Source organism: Actinia tenebrosa, unplaced genomic scaffold (genome assembly GCF_029948245.1).
Source record: "Actinia tenebrosa isolate PJP-AT-01 unplaced genomic scaffold, QUT_ActTen_1.0 PGA_scaffold7__59_contigs__length_16204524, whole genome shotgun sequence".
In the NCBI taxonomy this organism is placed as follows: Eukaryota; Metazoa; Cnidaria; class Anthozoa; order Actiniaria; family Actiniidae; genus Actinia; species Actinia tenebrosa.
The window spans coordinates 4,940,712-4,959,469 of NW_028292584.1; the positions used below are offsets into that span (position 1 = coordinate 4,940,712).

At 37.3% G+C, this 18,758-nt stretch overlaps 2 protein-coding genes across 2 annotated transcripts; one reads left to right on the top strand and one right to left on the bottom strand.

Moving 5' to 3' along the window:
- Nucleotides 1-3,220: 3,220 nt before the first annotated feature.
- Nucleotides 3,221-7,850, bottom strand: LOC116287641 (sodium-dependent glucose transporter 1A). The gene is made up of 3 exons (XM_031694327.2): nt 7,348-7,850; nt 6,056-6,341; nt 3,221-4,583 (listed from the first exon to the last, which is right to left on the bottom strand). Exons 1-3 carry the CDS (start codon nt 7,630-7,632, stop codon nt 3,517-3,519), a joined length of 1,638 nt encoding a protein of 545 aa, XP_031550187.2. The 5' UTR covers nt 7,633-7,850; the 3' UTR covers nt 3,221-3,516.
- Nucleotides 7,851-7,897: 47 nt separating this feature from the next.
- Nucleotides 7,898-13,723, top strand: LOC116287642 (inactive hydroxysteroid dehydrogenase-like protein 1). Its single transcript, XM_089039914.1, has 12 exons — nt 7,898-8,018; nt 8,097-8,225; nt 9,077-9,123; nt 9,355-9,430; nt 9,596-9,703; nt 10,150-10,208; nt 10,660-10,704; nt 11,191-11,225; nt 11,765-11,846; nt 11,976-12,041; nt 12,242-12,391; nt 13,421-13,723. The coding sequence occupies exons 1-12, from the start codon at nt 7,934-7,936 to the stop codon at nt 13,514-13,516; spliced, it is 978 nt and encodes a 325-aa protein (XP_088896040.1). The 5' UTR covers nt 7,898-7,933; the 3' UTR covers nt 13,517-13,723.
- The last annotated feature ends 5,035 nt before the right edge of the window (nt 13,724-18,758 follow it).

Here is an 18,758-nt window from a genome sequence, read left to right on the forward strand (position 1 = left end):
GACCCATCCTTGAATATGCTTGTCCAGTATGGTGGCACTCTTTATTCCCCTCCTATCTACAAGATCGCTTTGAACAGATTCAACGAAGAGCTACAAAGATTATTCTACCTGGATAAAGTTATGATGAACGATTAAACGACTTAAGATTACCTTTACTACTAGACAGACGTGACTTTCTGTGTTATAAATTCTATAAGTCAGCATTGGTCAGTAACAGTTCATTAACAAAACTTCTGCCAAAACGAAATGTACATAGTTATTCTTTAAGAAATCCAAGAACATTTAGCCTTTTTAAATGTAAGACCCAACGTTTTAAAGATAGTTTTTTTTACCTTATGCTATAATTAAATGGGATGCACCCCTTTAGCAATATTTTAGTGTTCTCAATTTATCTTTTATAAATTCAAATTTTTTATAATCTTTATTTATATCGTAAATTCATAGCCTCCGTTGCAGACGTCCTGCGGGGTTCGGTTCGGGGAGGGATCCGAACCGAACCCCGCAGGACGTCTGCAACGGAGGCTAGTAAATTCAAGTTTTTCAATTTTATATTGCTATTTGAATAAAGTCAAGCATTATTAAATTTCATAAAATTGTATTAGTTTTGCAAAATTGTTTTTTGTTTGGAAGAAATTTTAATGCTTAAGCAAACAGGCAAATATGCTAATTTGACGACTCTGATATTGAGATGAATCACCGATTTCGTGTACAAAAAAACAATCAATACTTGACCTTTCTAACCTAATAAACATAAACTTCAAATATGGTATCTCTATATGCCTCAACGATTTTCAGACATGTAGCTGTAACGAAGAATTTCTAGAAGAATTATTTGCAAGAAACGGTTTTCCTGAGCTTAAATGTACCCTCAAAACAAGTGAGAATTTTACAATGGCGGGTACAACGGAAATGCGAAATTTTCACTTTATGTGTTGCCAAAGATGATATTGCTCGCTTCACAAACCTATGAATTCTCGGTTTAGTGATGGCCATATACACAAAACTGCGAAAGCGTTAAATGTGCCTTAAGGCTGTTCATTATGTATGTTCAGTATGTATACCGCAGGAGGGGGGGAGCCGAGGATATTTCAAATACTCCAAAATTTCAAGATCCCCCCACTTAATGTCAAAAAATATTGTGCCCCCCCTCCTTTAGCATAAAGAAAATGTGTACCCCCCCCCCCCCCCCCATATACTTAAATACAAACACTTCTTTGTCCTGATACCTACACATTCCTATGCAAACCATTGCGATGACTGGTAACGAGAGCTTGCTATGAGGTGGACGTACGATGACGTAATTTGTTTTGATCAAGAACATGAAATTCTTGGAAATTCAAGCAATAAACAAACAAATGTCAAAATTGGCAAGATTCTATCGCTTTGGAAGATATCTGAGAATTTGATGAGAATCTCTTGATGGTTTTCAAGTTGTTTTCACATTGTGAAATTTGAGAGTAAATGTACTGTTGGTTGGCAAGATGTTGCCAACCAACATACATTTACTGCAAGATTTAGCAACTTTAATTTATTATATGTCCTGAACTAATGAAGCAACTGTTCTCAAATTGATAAATATTATCAACAGTTATGACTTCCTTATATTTCTTAAGTGCAATCGTTTATGGCTCAAAAGTTGATTTTTGGAAATGTAAACAGTACGCCCACCTATAGACTGTCTTCCTGATCGCGATACATACTGAACTGGAAGAGGAATATTGGTTTCCATTTTCTCCTCACTGTCGACTAGTGCCATTACCTCATCATCGTCTTCACTATCATCATCACTTTCAATCACTTTCGTCTTCATCTTCGTCATCATCATTGTCATAATCATGCACTTCAGAATCAATATCAGCATCCTGTGTGTCTTCTCTGCACAAATTAATGTGTGCCATAGTACGCATGATTTTGTCTTTCTTTTTTTCCATTTAGAGGTAAATTGTGGTGTCGAAGATATTTAAGAAGCTCCTCTACTAATAATTTATTGAGGCTATAATATGAAATGGCTAGTTGCCTCCAGTCATAGTCATCATAATCTTTTGCTTTTCTTGCTGACTGGTCTATTTTACGTTGATTCTGTCGGATGTTCTTGCTCAGTGCGTTCCAATGTTAACAAATGCTGTAGCAATCCACGGACATGGCATTCATCAACATTAAATTTTCTACAAAACTTGTCAATGCTTTCTTTCTTTGTCACATTTACTCCGACGAAGGACTAACGTCCGAAACGTCAGTTTCTAAACATCACAAACCATACGGTGTATTAAGTTAAATCAATTCTCCTACTTGTTGATTTAGGTCTAGTATTGTTTCATCAGAGAATTGCTGTTTTAATTGAGCTCGCGGCAAGAAATCGTCAACATCCCGTGGAATGGTGGCCCTGTCATCTTTGTATAGTAAAGTACTGAAAACGTCTTTATAATGATAGGCTGGCAATCTTGAGTAATCAGGGTAAGGTGCTGGGATACCTATGGTTGAGTTATCCAGTCATGTTGCATGCAGTAGCCACATTTTTTGCCCTGTTTCAATAGCACAACATATTCGATCTCAAGCAAAGACAAAATAGAAAAATTGATTACCCACATTTCCAGTGGAGAGATACAGTAGTACTTTTTCCAAGTCAACTTGGCAGATGTCCTCAAAAGAAGATATCCATATGCAAGCATTGCAATTCCTCAAGCCCAAATTTCATTTGAAAGCACTTAAACATCTTAGGGATTTGGATTTGTTTTGTGATGAAGCTCTCCAACATGTTGAGTTTGTAATACATGGACTCGAAGGAAAGTTTAATCCCAATATTGATGATGACGATGATGATGATAATGATGATGACAATAGTGATAAAATTGAAGAAGATGATGATGATTACAAATGTTATTTATATAGTAGTGTACAATTATCCTGTTCATTAAATTTCTTGTTGAGTTTTATATGTTAGTAATAGTCATTTGTTATTGACAGAAAAATTAGCATCCCCCTACCATTGCAAAAATAATTTAACATTCCCCCTTGAACACCTGAAAAATTTTATGGTCCCACCCCAATTTTCCTTTGCCCCACCCTGCGGTGTACATAATGAACACAGCCTAAAATAAGGAACATTACGATTATAATTTTTTATAAATTGTAAATATGGCACTAATCAATTAAAAACCATCAAAACCTTCAACCTTCCTGCAAGGCCGATCAAGGCTACTCATTCAGGTAAAGACAAAAGGCCAATTTCTACACTTTTATTCTATAAACGCATTTCATGTTCTTTATGTCTTTTATTGTGAACTAATGACTGGGTGACCTGGTTCTCAGCCATTATGAGAACAGCATATGCTGAAAATCTTTTTCCTTCAAAAAAATCTATTACTTAATTCTTTAGAGCGGATGCAATTAAACCCTGAAATAAAAACAAACTAAATACTGATAAATAGTATCTATTTAGTGACTAATAGTCACTATTACTCAACCAGAACATCTATTAAACAAAAGATTTGTCTTTGTATGATGAATGTTTAGGAGTTAATTACCATTGAATATCTCATTGTTTTGTTCAAGAAGTCTTAAAACCTCATCCTCATCGTGTTGTTTTGGCTTCGGCGGCTCCTCAACAACATTATTCTTATGAAACTCCACCCCTGAGAAAACACTAAGTGATCTGTAATGCCGACCAAACAACAGGATTGCAGCAAAGTTCAATATGCCAAGAAAACTCAAAGCAAATATACAGTACATTAAAGAACAAGGTCCAATGGTATCGAAAGTGTTCCCTACGGCAATAGGAATGGTCATCTCACCTAAACATGCTCCAACGAGAAGTAACGATGCCACTCGACCTGACACTTCAACAAAGTACTCTGCCCAACTCAAGGCTGATGGAAATACTGATGCAGCTGAGATTCCTAGGATGATTGTTCCAGCCCAAAGTTTTGGGCCAGAGTTTGCATCACATCCGTACTGGGTTTGAGAAATCAAGATCACTCCTGCCAACAAGCAACCTATGAAATCTGCTAAAATCATCTTTGGTGGTTTGATGTATTTGGCTAACTGCACGGATATAAGTCTTCCCAGTGCAAATGTTCCCCAGTATGTGGCAGTTAGAAGGGAAGCCATGTGTTTGCTCATGTGAGGTTTGGTCTTCACAGCGTACATAAATACGTATCCACCATATACAATCTCCATGCCGACATATTGAAGAAGCAGAATGAAAAAGAGGAACAGAACGATTGCCTTAAATAATAGACTGTTTGGATGATTCACTGTGGAGTGGTGTTCTTCCTTTTTGACAACTGTTTCCTTAAGACCTTTCAAGAAAGCACATGCTAGGAAAAACAGCCCAGAAGCGATGAGAGGAATGCTGCCGATCCAGTAGGCCCATGTTATTGGTAGTATATCACCAGGTTCATAACCTCCTGTCACGTTTCTGTTGTCTGTATGGTTTGGTGGGGGGTTGGTCAGAGCGTCAGGCAGGAGGAATGGCTGTGATAGCAGAGGAGCAAGAAATGAGCCCAAGGCAAAGGTGAAGTGAAGGAACTGCAAGTAGGGCTGGGATTTCTTGGGCCATAAGACAAAGGAAATGGCGTTGCCAGCTTAAAAATAGAATAACAAAATCAATGAGATTAATCCATGAGTTTCATGTATCAGGGTTCAATTTGTAATTATGTCGCTGAATTTATGTTGCTGGATTTATATTGTCAGAAAATATTTACATCTTCTAAAGAGAGTAAATAATATCAGACTTTTGACTGAACACTCAACATAAATATGTCCATCCCAAGCCATTGAAACTCCCATCTCTCTCCATGGTGAAGGTGTGGATGGTTTGTGGAACTACAAAATACACTATTCAGAGTTTCTCCACCCTTTGGAAATTCTAATCAGGCGCTACACTGCCTACTGAACCCTCCTACTCAGACCACAGGAAAAAAAACCAAATTCCCAAATTGGGGATTTGTTGGGAATTTTCTTGAATTCCCAACGAATTCCCATCCAATTCCCAGAAAGAACGAAATTGGGAACGTGGCACTTATTCCCAATGTTAGTTTGTTGGGAATTTTGTTTTTCTATTGGGTATTAGAAGGAAATTTCCAACAATAAATACCAACGTTGGTGTTCGAATTGGAAATTCAAGGAAATTCCCAACAATTCCCAATTTCGGAATCCGTTTTTTTTCCCTGTGGCATGTGTCACCATGTGCATCTGCACAGTCACCACACAACACATTTTTTATCCTGGGGAGAGAAATGGCAAGTGTAGAGGCTACTATAGCCTGAGTGCAGCCAGACTTTTCTCTCGTATAGTTCGCAGACATACTTAGCAGTTAGTTCGGCTGCACGCAGGCTAAGGTTACTAATACCTGATACTTAAACAAAGGAAAAGAATGATTGTAGTGCATTTCAATTTGATTTTTTTACTTCATGGTTTTCATTTTGTGGAACATTTTCATCTCGAATAAAAAAAAAAGATGATCTCTCCCCCGATTATATTATCACATTTCAGTTTTATCCACATTGGGTTCCCTGTGCCCATTGTGAGCTCCGCTTTTAGGCAGTGCCTGAATTTATATATTACCTGTTACTTAAACTGAGTAGTAGGAGTGGTGGGAGAGGTAGTGATTTTTTTAAAACCTATAAATTTGAAATATGGGCTTTCTTTATTAAAAGATTGAAAAAAAAAGGGATTTAACATTTGGCATTTAAATTCTACAGAGTGGCTCTTCATCCACTGAATTCAAATTGGAATTTAGAATTTCAGCAGGAAAAAAAAAACCAAAAAACAAAACTGAAGAATTAGATGCTTTTTTTATTGTTTTTCCGTTGTATATTGATGAAAGAAACTCAATTAGCCCCCCTAAACTCAATTAGCCCCCCCCCCCCTAAAATGTTGGCTGGATTCATCCTTAGTAGTATACAGCAGATAACCAACAAGCAACTCTACTCACATTATGACACATTTTATGAATTGAACCAGGTTGCCTTGGTGAGAGGCAAATGCTCACACCTCTCTGCCACCCATGTTGCCCATTCCCATAAAGATATGAAGTGACAAAACTTTCTATTACCTGTATCTAGAGAACCTGCACAAATAGTCATTGCAGAAGCAATCATAATCAATGCGTAAATGCTTCCAACCAAAGGAAACACAATCATAGCCAATGCACAGCCAAGACAGGAACATCCAAGGACTAAATAACTATCGTATTTATCATAGGTCCAGCCACCGGCGATACTCCCTACTAAATACCCAATAGATCGTGCCGTAAATACGAAGGACATATACGGAAGCTTGGTGCTGGTGTGGAATGCCAGGTCCAGGATTGCTGTTCCATATATCGCATTAGATATACCCTAAAGATGACAAAATTAAAAACAATTATCTATTTTTCATAGACTTGATCCAAGCTGTCGATCTCCCTTAGTTAAGTCTTCTGCTGGAATTTAATACTACTTAAATCATAAATAATAATACCAATATTGATATCTTTAGTCTATTATAGTACACTCTACAAAATTACTCGACTCTGATTGGTCGAGAGGAGTACAATTATAGCGCTAATTGTACTCCGTAGGAGTACCGAATTAAGTCGCTATGGCAACATGGCCAAAACAATATCAAAACAATTATTTTCTATCATTTTGTACTTAAAAAGCATAAATAAAATTTTAAAGCCGTAAGAACTAATCTTTTTAATGCATTTCAGTTGCATGATGGACTGGAAATCGGCTGCCAAATAGACAAAGATGAACGGCGTCGCTTCGCATTTTTTACTGAAATTTTGTTGAGTGAACTATAAACAAAATATCGCATGATCTTCTCGTACAATTTGGAATTAATAGACACTCGTAATGTATTGAAAGTTCTTTAATTGTACTCGCCTAAAGGCTCGTGCAATTACAAGAACTTTCAAAACATTACTCGTGTCTATTAATTTCCAAATTGTACTCGAGATCGTGCGATTTCCTATGCTAATATCTTTGGTCTCTTAATTATTTATAATTTGATACTTATATATATATATTGATTGATTAACCGTTGTATTTATCAATTTATTAATTAAAAATGGTTGATTTTTCCACGTGTGCAGTCACACAACACGTTAAGCTGAAGCAACGTGGCAGTCCCTCCGGCCATCATGCATACCATTACTAGAAAGCTCATTTTACAACCCGTCCTAACTTGACAATTAAATATTTTAGCGGGTGTTAAAAAAACGTTATAAAAACCTCTTTTTTGTTGAAGACTTTACTGAACTCCTAGCACACAAAAATTCTAAATCATTCTCACACACTGTAAACTTGTGAAGTTAAATTTGGTACATTAGAAGTTATTGTATGCAATAAAAATATATCTTACCAGGCCCAAAAATGAAAGAAATAAACAGGCTGCCTTAAAGAATCGTACGTATGGTGCATAAAAAGGCTTTCCTGTGAGGGTAGATCTTTCTCGAGGAGGCTTTGTCCCATTACCGTCAGAAATATCGACATCTTGCAGCGGAGAGCCGTTCTCATTTCTCTGACGTGTACCTCTTGAATCCGGCCTAGAGTGCTGTATAAACTCAACAACTTCGTCTTCTTCATCATCCCATTCGCGAAGGACATCGGCCAGTTCGTCTTGTTTAACAAGAGGCTCAGCTGCCATGACAGTTGTACGTAGCTGTAAAACCAAACTTTTCTGCTCTCTGATTTACGTTTTTCGCCCAAAAAATCTCCTCCTTATGCCCTTCGAATGATTCACAATCCTTCCACAGACGAAACTGCAGTGACCTCAACGGAAATGAGGTAGGTCTAGATAAGTTTTGGCTTTGAAACCTTAAAATATCGCATTCCAACTTAACCGAAACCAGATCAAATGACAGATGCATCAATAAACATTGTGTAGGTTTATTTCCGGTCAGATGACTTGAGGGAATTTTACTTCCGGTTCACTGACACAAAGCAAAATGGCGGACAAGTTGCAGCTTTGGGAAACCTTTGATAAATTTAGCGCATTTTTCGGTGGCTATCGAAATCTGTTGGCAGTTTTAGGTATGAAGATTTTTTAATGAATTTTACCTCTTTTTGCGGAGACTTTTTCATTCAATATTTTTCATGATTTGTTTGCAGGTTTTGCTTGGGCTGCAAAGATCTCCTTGTCCGTTTGCTTGTCCTTGCTTAGTGGATTGAGAGTCTACGTATTTACGAGATTGTTAGTCGTAAAGGATTTGTCTACCAAGTATGGTGGCAAATGGGCTGGTAATATATTGCATTGCTGATGTTTAGCTAATTCGCATAACTTTCTTTTGTGAAAAATTGTAAACCTTTGGTCCCATAGCACCCACTGTTCATCTGGCTTATCTCTGGTGTAACAAGCTTATAATTTATACAGCACAGCTGACAACACAATACCAAAAAACAATACCAGCTTTACAATCTATATAACACAATAGATATGACCAAAAGAGCAGCATAAATTATATTACACAGGAAATAACCCATGAATCCCTTGACAACTTAAGATATGTAAATATTTCTTATTAATGTATGAGGGAGTAGATATATGAATGAATGGATGGAGGGAGGGAGGGAGGGAGGGAGGGAGGCATGGATGGATGGATGGATTGATGGATCGATATGATGCATGGATGGATGCATGGATAAATAAATGGGGGGATAAATGGTTAAACAGATAGTTGAATAGTTAAATAGATGGATGAATAAATTAATGGATGAATGAATGGATGGATGGATATATGGATGGATGGGTTAGTGGGTGGATGGATGGGTGGATGGTTGGTGGGTGAATAGGTAGATGGATGAACAATTAAATGAATTGATAGATAGATGAATGGATATGTTTAAGGGTTAATGAATAAATTAATGCTGAGTGGGTGGTTAGATGAATAGGTAGATGGATAAATAAATGATTAGTTGGATGGGGGGATAGATGGATGAATGGATAAAGGGATAAATGTTTGAAGTGGATGATTGAATTGATGCATATTCATGAATGGGTACATCTATAGGTAGAAAGATAGTACAAAACCAGTAATGAAATAGAAGTTTTGAAAAAAAGTAGAAATTAAAATTAAAATCTGTCTTTTCAGTTGTTACTGGTGCTTCTGATGGAATAGGAAAGGCCTTTGCCAGAGAGGTAAAATGTTTTAGTAACAGACTGGATGTTAAAAAGTATCTCTAGGGAGGGAAGGGGGCTGGGAAGTGGCTGGTTCTTTCTTATGAATGTTGGGACGGGGCAGGGAAGGGGGTAGCTGGATTTCTTCATTTTTTCTTTCAAGTTTTAATTATAAATTTAGAGTGATGATTGATAAGGAGAGGGAAAGAGAAATGAATTTGTTCAAATCAATAAAAACATATTCTATTTCAGCTTGCAAAATATGGGATGAACATTATACTCATAAGCAGAACCACCCCAAAACTTGAGAAGATTGCAAAAGAGATTGGTAAGCTATCCTTTGAATTTCTGGTAGTATCTTCAGCTTTTAATATAATGACTTTGAAAAACTCAAATTAACAATAATCAACCACATCCCTTTGAATTTCGCCAGGCGATAGCAGTTTGACTGTAATTATATTACTAATGGAATATCCTTTTATTGACATTTTAGAAACAGAGTTTCAAGTCCTGACATATGTGTCAACAACTGACTTCAGCCGACAAGACATATATAGAGGAATTGCAAGGGAATTGGAGCAGTTTGATATTGGAATATTAGGTATATTAGAAATATTAAGATAGTCATTATAATCCCAGAATAAAAATGACGAAATACTCCTTTTACCTAGCCTACTCCACAGGCAACTCCTTATTCCTTTGGCTTCCTCTGGCTTCCTTTGGGTTTATTTTATTGGTATAAACCAAGAGGGGACTGAGCACATAAGAACGTTTTCAATTATAGTGATTTTACTTATGGCTAATGAAAATTTAAGATAGTGAAGGTGACAGCACATGAGACAATTTGAAACAACAATTTTTCACAATTTTATTGCATGAACAGTTGATGCCATGTAACTAATGCCAGAATGAAATTATAATAACAGGAAAGTGGGAGCAAAAGGAAGGGAAATGGAAAGAATGGGATGTATGGATAATTACTGATGGATTAAATGAACAGCATAGTCTGACTTCTTATTCTTAGTTTACCATTCTTATTTCTCTCAGTAAACAATGTTGGTGTCATGTACGACTATCCTCAGTTGCTGTTAGATGTCCCAGAAAAGGTATGAAAAGAAAACATCTTTCCAGTTTCTAAATTATGACTGTGTTCTTTGATTATAACAGACTCATTTCTTAGGGTTAGCATAACAACGGCGGATCCAGGGTTTTTTTGAAGGGGGGTCTCAGGGGTAAATTTTGTGGGCAAAGGAATCCCAGTCGCATTTTTACCACAAGAAGCCCATTTGACCTCAGGAATGACAGGGGGGTCGTGACCCCCCGACCCTCCCCCTGGATCCGCCCTTGCATAATATTTATTTAAATACCAATGGTGAAATAAAGAATGCACTACTTTTAATTAACAATTCAAACACTTTGGAGTTCCATTGCAGCCTGGGCATTGGTACCACCAATTTTCTTCACAATTGCTAACCAGTTCAGAGAATTTGAAACTGGATTACTGTGCTAGTTACAGAAACTCTTATCTTAGGTTGCTGTTTATGGTTGTTTTTATAGCGTTTGTGGGAGTTGTTCAACATCAACATGGCTGCAACTACCATGGTATAGTGATAACTTTTTGATTTACTTTTACTCTGTTGTCAATGTTTTTGTCATCATTTTTCGTTTGTTTTGTAGATGCATTTATAAAGGCCAATTTTAATGTATTCCAATAATGGTTGTCTCAATTTATTATCAGTCCTTTTCAGGCATTGGTACAGCATGTGCAACTTAGGTGCATGATTAAGAGGATTCTCTAGTGCCCTGAGTGCAATTTTTGCATTACAGTACGATGCGCAGAAGTATGACCACATATGATTTATTCCCATACTTCTTTGCACATTTTTTTGCTGCCAAATGAGCATTTGCATGCCTTATTTGGTAAAACTAGACAGCTTGGCATTGAAATGCATTGGTTTAAGGTAAAGAACCTGTGCATAGAAGTATGAGAATACATTAAGTGTGATCATTCTTTTGTGGGTTGACCTGTAAGTTTGAACAACTCTCAAATACTTACAGTCTTTTGACGTATTGTTTTTCTTTGAATAGATGACTTGTGTCGTTTTGCCTCAAATGGTGAAAAGGTACTACTTGGCATTACAAAAAGTAATGCAAAATACATCAACATTTTATGAATTCAAAGTTCCTCATTGTTTGTGAAAGTAGAGAAAAATTAATTACTTTATAGTGTTTTCTGTTCTCTTTATTTACCTTTTTCAAATTATTTTTCTTATTCAAGAATAGATTTTAACTAAACTTTTAGAGTAACAACATAAAAGATAATAGGCGAACAAAAAGGACAATAATAATAGATTCTGAAAGAAGTGGTATCATAGATTGTTAGATTTGTTTAGCTTCCTTGCTTCATCTAGTAACATATTTATAATAGTCCCTTTCACAGTTCCCTGCGCCATCTTGAAAGGTAGCCGTGCCTTTGCATCAAAGCGAGACGAACGGTGAGCTTGTGATGATAGAGACCTTTTTTAACACCTTAGACAATTATTCACATGTCCCTATCATTGCAAGCTCACCGTTTGTCTCACTTCGATGCAAAGGCACGGCTACCTTTCAGGATGGCGCAGGGAACTGTAAAGGGGACTATTGCTTTTGTTTCTTTATAAAGAAAAAGAGGAGCGATAATCAACATGTCATCCAGTGCAGCCCAGCAACCCACACCTCAGATGACAGTATATGCCGCAACTAAGGTATATAATGACAGACTATGGATTGGATATGTAGATCCTTAAATAGGGTAACGCAACCCCTAGGGATTTGGTTGTTCATTTGCATCAAACAAAATCCTAAAACTTAATGTTTCCATTATTTATTTTTAGGCATTTGTTGATCACTTTTCAAGAGCATTGGCTTATGAATATTCATCAGATGGCATTACTGTCCAGGTATTATGATTATTGAGTTTTTGCATTTATGGGGAGGGGGGGGGGGGGGGTGAAGACTGTGGGTGCGAGGCAGGGGAAGGTGAATGATCGGGATGCTTTCTTTAAGGAATCATGAGAAGTTCTTATTTCTTCTTTGTATTATTTATATAGGATGTTACTTATTTTCTTTTCTACTTACGTTATAATGTGATTATTTACAGTCTTTGAGACCATACTATGTAGCATCCGCCATGACCTACCATACCAAACCAAACCTAGCCGTCCCCTCCCCAGAGACATACGTTCGTCATGCCTTACCCACCCTGGGTGTGTCAAAGAGGAACTGCGGGTATTGGTTCCATGCTATTCAGGTGTGTATTGATTTGTATTGGACATACTTATGGCCCAGCTGCTAATGGGGAATGTATCTTTTCCGATTTAACTTGGCTGATCACAAAAAAATGCTTGAAGTTGAGGTTGGACTCAAGAATCAAGCTCAGTCTCGAATTCAAGCTATTGTTTCGTGGTCATCCTAGCGAATTCGGAAAAGGTTTTAACGATGGTTCCACAAAGCGGCTCTTGTTCCGGATAGGAATTTGCAATTGAAAATTTATTTTTGCGGAGGGAGGAAACCGGAGAACCCGGATAAAACACTGAATTCCATTTCGATTTGTGAGTTAGCCGTGCAATGGCTGTTGACTCGATAGTTTATACTTTTTCAACAGCCATACACACTAAACGTGATCTCGCTTTGTAAATATTTATTCTGTATTTTTCATAACTGTTCAACTCTATTTAATTATTCCTATATTTTTGTATTGTAATTTTGTGTGTAAAATAAACTTGACTTGACTTAGATCAGCCCAGAGGTTGTTTCAGGGTTCTATCTGTGAGTTAGCCGTGCCCTGACTTAGATCAGCCCAGAGGTCGTTTCAGGGTTCTATCTGTGAGTTAGCCGTGCCCTGACTTTGATCAGCCCAGAGGTTGTTTCAGGGTTCACTCTGTGAGTTAGTCGTGCCCTGACTTAGATCAGCCCAGAGGTCGTTTCAGGGTTTGATCTGTGAGTTAGCCGTGCCCTGACTTAGATCAGCCCAGAGGTTGTTTCAGGGTTTGATCTGTGAGTTAGCCATGCCCTGACTTAGATCAGCCCAGAGGTTGTTTCAGGGTTTGATCTGTGAGTTAGCCATGCCCTGACTTAGATCAGCCCAGAGGTTGTTTCAGGGTTCAATCTGTGAGTTAGCCATGCCCTGACTTTGATCAGTCCAGAGGCTGTTTCTGAATGTCAATAAAACTCAGGCCTTTCTTCGTGGGAAAAAAGTTCACAAACTTAGTTGCCCTTGAAACAGACTCAGTTGACCATTTGCTTAATTAATCGAAAAACTTAAATTTTTTCATTTCAGTCCTGGATTCTGGGTTTTGTACCCGAGTCACTTTGGATGTTTGGTGCAACGATTCTCAACAACGAAATTCGAAGAAGGGTCTCACATCATCAATGAGAACTACAAATACTATAGGTCAAAGCAGTTTTATTCGAGTGGAAAACGTACAGTACCGCATCCCTTTCTAAATGACTTGCTCCGAAATGGAGATGTTTCTAAAAAAATCTAAAAAGTTTCTATGTCCATTATTGAAAAGTTATTCTTATTTTATGCGAATATTATATTTTCGAAGATTTTACGAGCAAAATAATATTGTGAAACAAATTTGTTTGTCTATTTGTTTTAACGGGGGAAAAACGCCCACCTAAATTTTGGCTTTTGATGTGATAACTTGAAGCATGTGATGTGAAGCCCTGATGGAGTTCGTGTGGAATTGGTTGGAATTTTCGCGCCAAAAAGCAAAACAAAACGAAACGCGCACGTCTCTCCATTCACCATACTCTGGGACTATCGCGCGCATCGTCCCTGGTTGATCCCCTAGTTTCCCACCGAGATAAACTTTATGTGCCATTTTGTGATTGGTTGAAGTTGTGGTCATCACGACCAATCAGCTTAAAGATTTGTTTCATAACATTTGACGGAAGTCTTACGGGCTGTTCTTGTTCACCGATACTGGAAAGCGATACATGATAGTGTAGAGTTGTCGTTCCATAGGGTTGTTAGTGGATGTTCATCGAAGTACGAGGTAAGGAGATTTCAACATCACTGCTGTTTTCACGGTATTTCTTAGATAAAGGTAAGGTAACTTTATTTAATGTCGGCCTAGGCAAAAATTTGCAATTTTTAAATATTTTTATTCATGTTTTTTATAATTTTTTTAAAGCTGTCCCAAAATGATTTTTCGTTAACACTTTGCTAAAAGCAGAACAGGGTAAGATATCGAGTTTTCGGTGTAAGAAGTTTCGAATGTTCGGCAAAAATTTGCAATTTTTTGATATTTTTATCCAAGTTTTTATTAACTTTTTAAAGCTGATACTTTGATACTTTGCCAATTCTTCAAAAAATATATAGATTAAAAAACAAACTAACAAAAAAATGCCGTACGACAAGTAAATATTATGGAAATTCTTACATTGTCCTCAAAACGTTTTCAAATTACATTTTGAAGCAAACAATGGTTAGTATTCATTCTTTGTATCCGTGAGAAATTTCAAGCATGACAGCACAAACTTCCCATCCTGTGGTCATTCACTTTAATTTATCTATTCTTTCTCCTTAGGAAATTAAAAGCCGCGTTTAAGACGTTCTTTTTATTTCGACTGGCCATTTCAGGCATCCCAGACCTCCTATATATCCTATATTTCCTATAATTTGTATAGGATCCTATAAAGAGCCTATATTTAAAGAAAACCTATATTTCCTATAAATAGGACGACTGCTGATTGATACATTTATATTTTACACTGTTTAGCATATTTGGCGAAGGAAATAAAATGCCCCCCCCCCCCTTTTTTTTTGGTTCTGTTTTTTTTATTTTTTTATGGCCGATCCCTGGTTATGGCACCGAAAAGCTATCTTAGCTCCTATAAAGTGCATATATTTTTGGGAAAAAATCCTATATTTTCCTATATTTAGAACTTGCACAGCCTATATTTCCTATCAAATTTGTCTAAAAAGACGCTGAGATGCCTGCTATTTGTTCAAAGATTTCTTAACGAGTTAATGAATGTTCATTGTAAAAATATTTTAAAAATAAACGTCGACGTTAAGTAAGCGAACAATAGGTTGCGGAAGTGTACTTTGGTAATATCCTTTCCATTATTTAGTATTAAAATTTTAAAAGAATTTAAGGTCTTTGAAGGTTGTTTGAGCATCTAAACTCAAGAAACTGTGACGGGTTTCGATGCTAAATGACGAAATTTTGCTAAAGCTGGACATTTCCAGGTACTGTTCGGACATTTTAAAGCCGCACTTTTCACGTTTTTGCGATCTCGGCGTTTTCGTGTTTTCACGGCGTCCATCCAAATTTTACAACAAATTGAGTTTTGAGTAATGTTTTTAATAGATAGAAGCCAAAGGCACTGAATTCGGAAGCTTGTGGAGAATCGTAGAAACATGATAAATTCTCTAATCGAAGTTGGCATCGGAACAAGATTTTATACATAAATGACATGGTTTTGATAGACCAAGAAAAAATTCCTTATAAAATCAAGAAAAAAAATCCGAAATGCAAACGTAAGAATTGTTAATTTGATGCTATTTTCTAATTATCCCCCAGAAAATATGAAAGGACAAAGTTTTCACTACAACCTTCTAGCGTTGATTGCACTGGTCCACGCTACGACTTCAAAGATACCCGTTCAAAAGCAAGGTAAGAAGAATTAGTTTTTGAATTAAAACATAGAATCTTAAAATTCTCGAGAGAATGACACGTGGGAAATGGGGAAACATTACAACCAAGGTGAAGAGGTCTATTGAGATCAATAAGAAGATGATTTTTGCAGAGGGAGGAAAACCGGAGAATCCGGAAATAAAAACCCATCGAAACACGGGAGAGAACCAACGAGCAACTCTACTCAAATGTGAGACCAAATTTGGAAATCCAACCCGTCTCACTCTGATGAGAAGCGAAAGCTCTATTCCTATAATCATGCGTTATACTTCTCGAGTCGATCACGCGACCCGAAGAACTAGCTCATAGCTTCAAACGTTTGGGACTTTCCAACGGTCTGCGGGGTTGGAAGTTTCATTGCAAAAACAAAAAACAAAAAACAAAAAACAAAAAACAAAAAAACAAAAAACAAAAAACAACAAACAACAAAAAACAACAACAACAACAACAAAAAACAAAAAAAAACAAAACAAAACAAAACAAAACAAAACAAAACAAAACAAAACAAAGAACAAAAAAACAAAAAACAACAATATCTTGGGCGACCCACCTTGGTCTTTGTTGCAAGCGTAATTATCAAAAATTGGTATAAAACAACGAACAAAGACTATCATCGAAATCTTTTCTCATTTTTAGCGCCAGTTGCCGTTCAGTGTTTCACAAGATGCCTTTGCGAGAAGAACCCTTCGTGGCATATTAGCATAAGATGCAGAGACAAGGACATCCTCTCGATGCCGCGTAACATGTCTTTCTACACTACAGATATGTAAGTCAAAATACTGAAAATAGATTCTTAAGTTGTGGCGTATTTCCGGGTCCAACTGCTCACAAAAACCGCTATATATATAAAGCGGAAATGTTCTCAATGATTTAACCTCCACCTGAAACCATGAGAACCTGTCATGAAGAAAACGTGAATAAAAAGAAACCCCATAGAACTGCTTCTTGTTTTGGACCTGGACGTCGTTTTTCCATGCTATCAACGTCACACTTAAAAGTACTGAGTCAATCTTCACGAACAAGGAGTATGATCATCGCATATATCTTCATTCTCTCTGTTACAGAGACTTTGCCAGAAACAGAATATCATTTCTAGGACAAGATGCTTTTTCTTTCACCCGTCACCTAGAAAAGATGTAAGATATTTCTTTCTTAACTTAACTCGTGATATATGTTAGCCTATAAACCACGCTCTTAGCCACTGATCATATAAAGCCTTTGTGTTAGGTTTTACACGAAGGAATACCTGAGAATCTTTGGGGGAAACCCTTGAATCAAGGGAGAGAGTTAACAAACTGTACTGGTGCTAAAGTAGAAGCAAGCATAAGCACGAGCGCAAGCCAACGCAAGGCATCTTGCGTTGGCTTGCGCATCTTTTCTCTTCTCGGACAAGGACTTCAAACCGTAGGCCCCGTCTGTCTTCACTACATAACCCTGTATAGGGGACGTACGTAAAAGATCCACTGAAGACGCTGGTGACCATCTTCAGTGCCCGTGCCAACCGGCTGCCTTATCAATTGGGTCGCAAGGCCTGTTAGGCATCAAGCCGTCCACCCAGGAGTGGTAAACGCATTAGAGAAGGAAAAACTGAAAAAAAAAAAAAAAAAAAACCTGACAAAAACTGACAAAATGTTCTGTTCTCTTGCGCTCGTGTGTTTGCCCCTGCGCCGCTCCTTTAGATAGTGCACCTTGGAGTTTTGTCTACTTGCGTCCCTAGTGAGAACCAGGCTTTAGTAAACATAATTTGTTTCATTTTTCACAGCGAATTGCAAGACAACGAGATTACTGAGTTGCCAGACACTGTGTTCAAATATCTCTTAGTACTTCAGCATTTGTAAGTCTAACGATAGTTCAGTTACCAAAGGACGCTTTTCTAGCTAGTCAGTCCAGAACGATAATTATTCAAGATGGTTGCCGTATTTCGATTTGGTGGCTTCACATAATAAGTCATTTGCAATGATAATAGCTTTATGGCCTTTATATATTTTTTTTACAGGTCTCTGGCGCGAAATAAGATAAAATACTTACCTGAGAGATTATTTATTGGCTTATATCATCTAAAATTCTTGTAAGTAACAATCTATTTGTTTTTAGGGAGGAGAGGGAGGGGATGGAAGGAGTGACAGTGAACCCTCGAGATTTCAAGGGAAAACCTAGATAACCATTACCATAGGCACTTCATACATGAACTGTATAGCGGCTACCATAGGCGCCTTCAAGTGCTTTCAGTTCAACCCCGTTGAGCTGCGCCACTGCTGTACTTACGTCCGTGTGTTTTCTGGGAGGGGAGGGAAGGGTGATTCGTTGAGGTTAGTGGGACCTTCTCATTGGAAATTGTAGATACCCCATACCTATTGGCAGTTCATTCGTTACGTTCATTGTTTTTGGAGAGGGGAGGGGAGGGGAGGGAGGGGTGATTTGTTGAGGTTAATTTACACGGGAAATTCTAGATACCCCTTCCCCATTGGAAATTTATTTGTTATGTTTTTGTATTTTTTGGGAGGGGGAGGGAGGGGTAGAGTGTTGAGGTTAATTTCCCCCCTCATGTAAAATCTTGGATACGCCCTTAAAATTACTTAAGATTAAAAATCTGAGGATATGTCGAAAAGCTTGATACTTAACTAGTAGCCAGAATAGGCAATGTATAGAGTGAAGTACATATGTCGGCGAATAATTGTTTTAGCATATACCAACTTGTGTACAAAGTAACTCATTTTTATAAACAAAAATTCAATAAAAACTAACAAACAGATACCTTTTGTTTGAGTGACAAGTTCACGCAAAACTGTTAGCAAAACTTTTAGACCATACTTTGCTGCCTTTTTAGTATTGATAGGAATGGCATTTACTTTCATTTTTTCAAATTCCTCATCGGAAATTGTAGCAAAACGATTGCCGGCAGATGCTATTTTGTTGCCGACTAAATATTCCGAGATTCAGAGGTGAATATCGTACGCAATATTCACC

Excerpts from the sequence above, each read along its gene's own strand:
- LOC116287641 (XM_031694327.2), bottom strand. The coding sequence starts at position 7,632 with ATGGCAGCTGAGCCTCTTGTTAAACAAGACGAACTGGCCGATGTCCTT. Across the intron at positions 6,342-7,347 it reads TTCTTTCATTTTTGGGCCTG|GGTATATCTAATGCGATATA; the intron begins GTAAGATATATT and ends TGTCATCTTTAG. Across the intron at positions 4,584-6,055 it reads TGCAGGTTCTCTAGATACAG|CTGGCAACGCCATTTCCTTT; the intron begins GTAATAGAAAGT and ends TCTATTTTTAAG.
- LOC116287642 (XM_089039914.1), top strand. The coding sequence starts at position 7,934 with ATGGCGGACAAGTTGCAGCTTTGGGAAACCTTTGATAAATTTAGCGCA. Across the intron at positions 8,019-8,096 it reads AAATCTGTTGGCAGTTTTAG|GTTTTGCTTGGGCTGCAAAG; the intron begins GTATGAAGATTT and ends ATTTGTTTGCAG. Across the intron at positions 12,042-12,241 it reads CAGATGGCATTACTGTCCAG|TCTTTGAGACCATACTATGT; the intron begins GTATTATGATTA and ends GATTATTTACAG.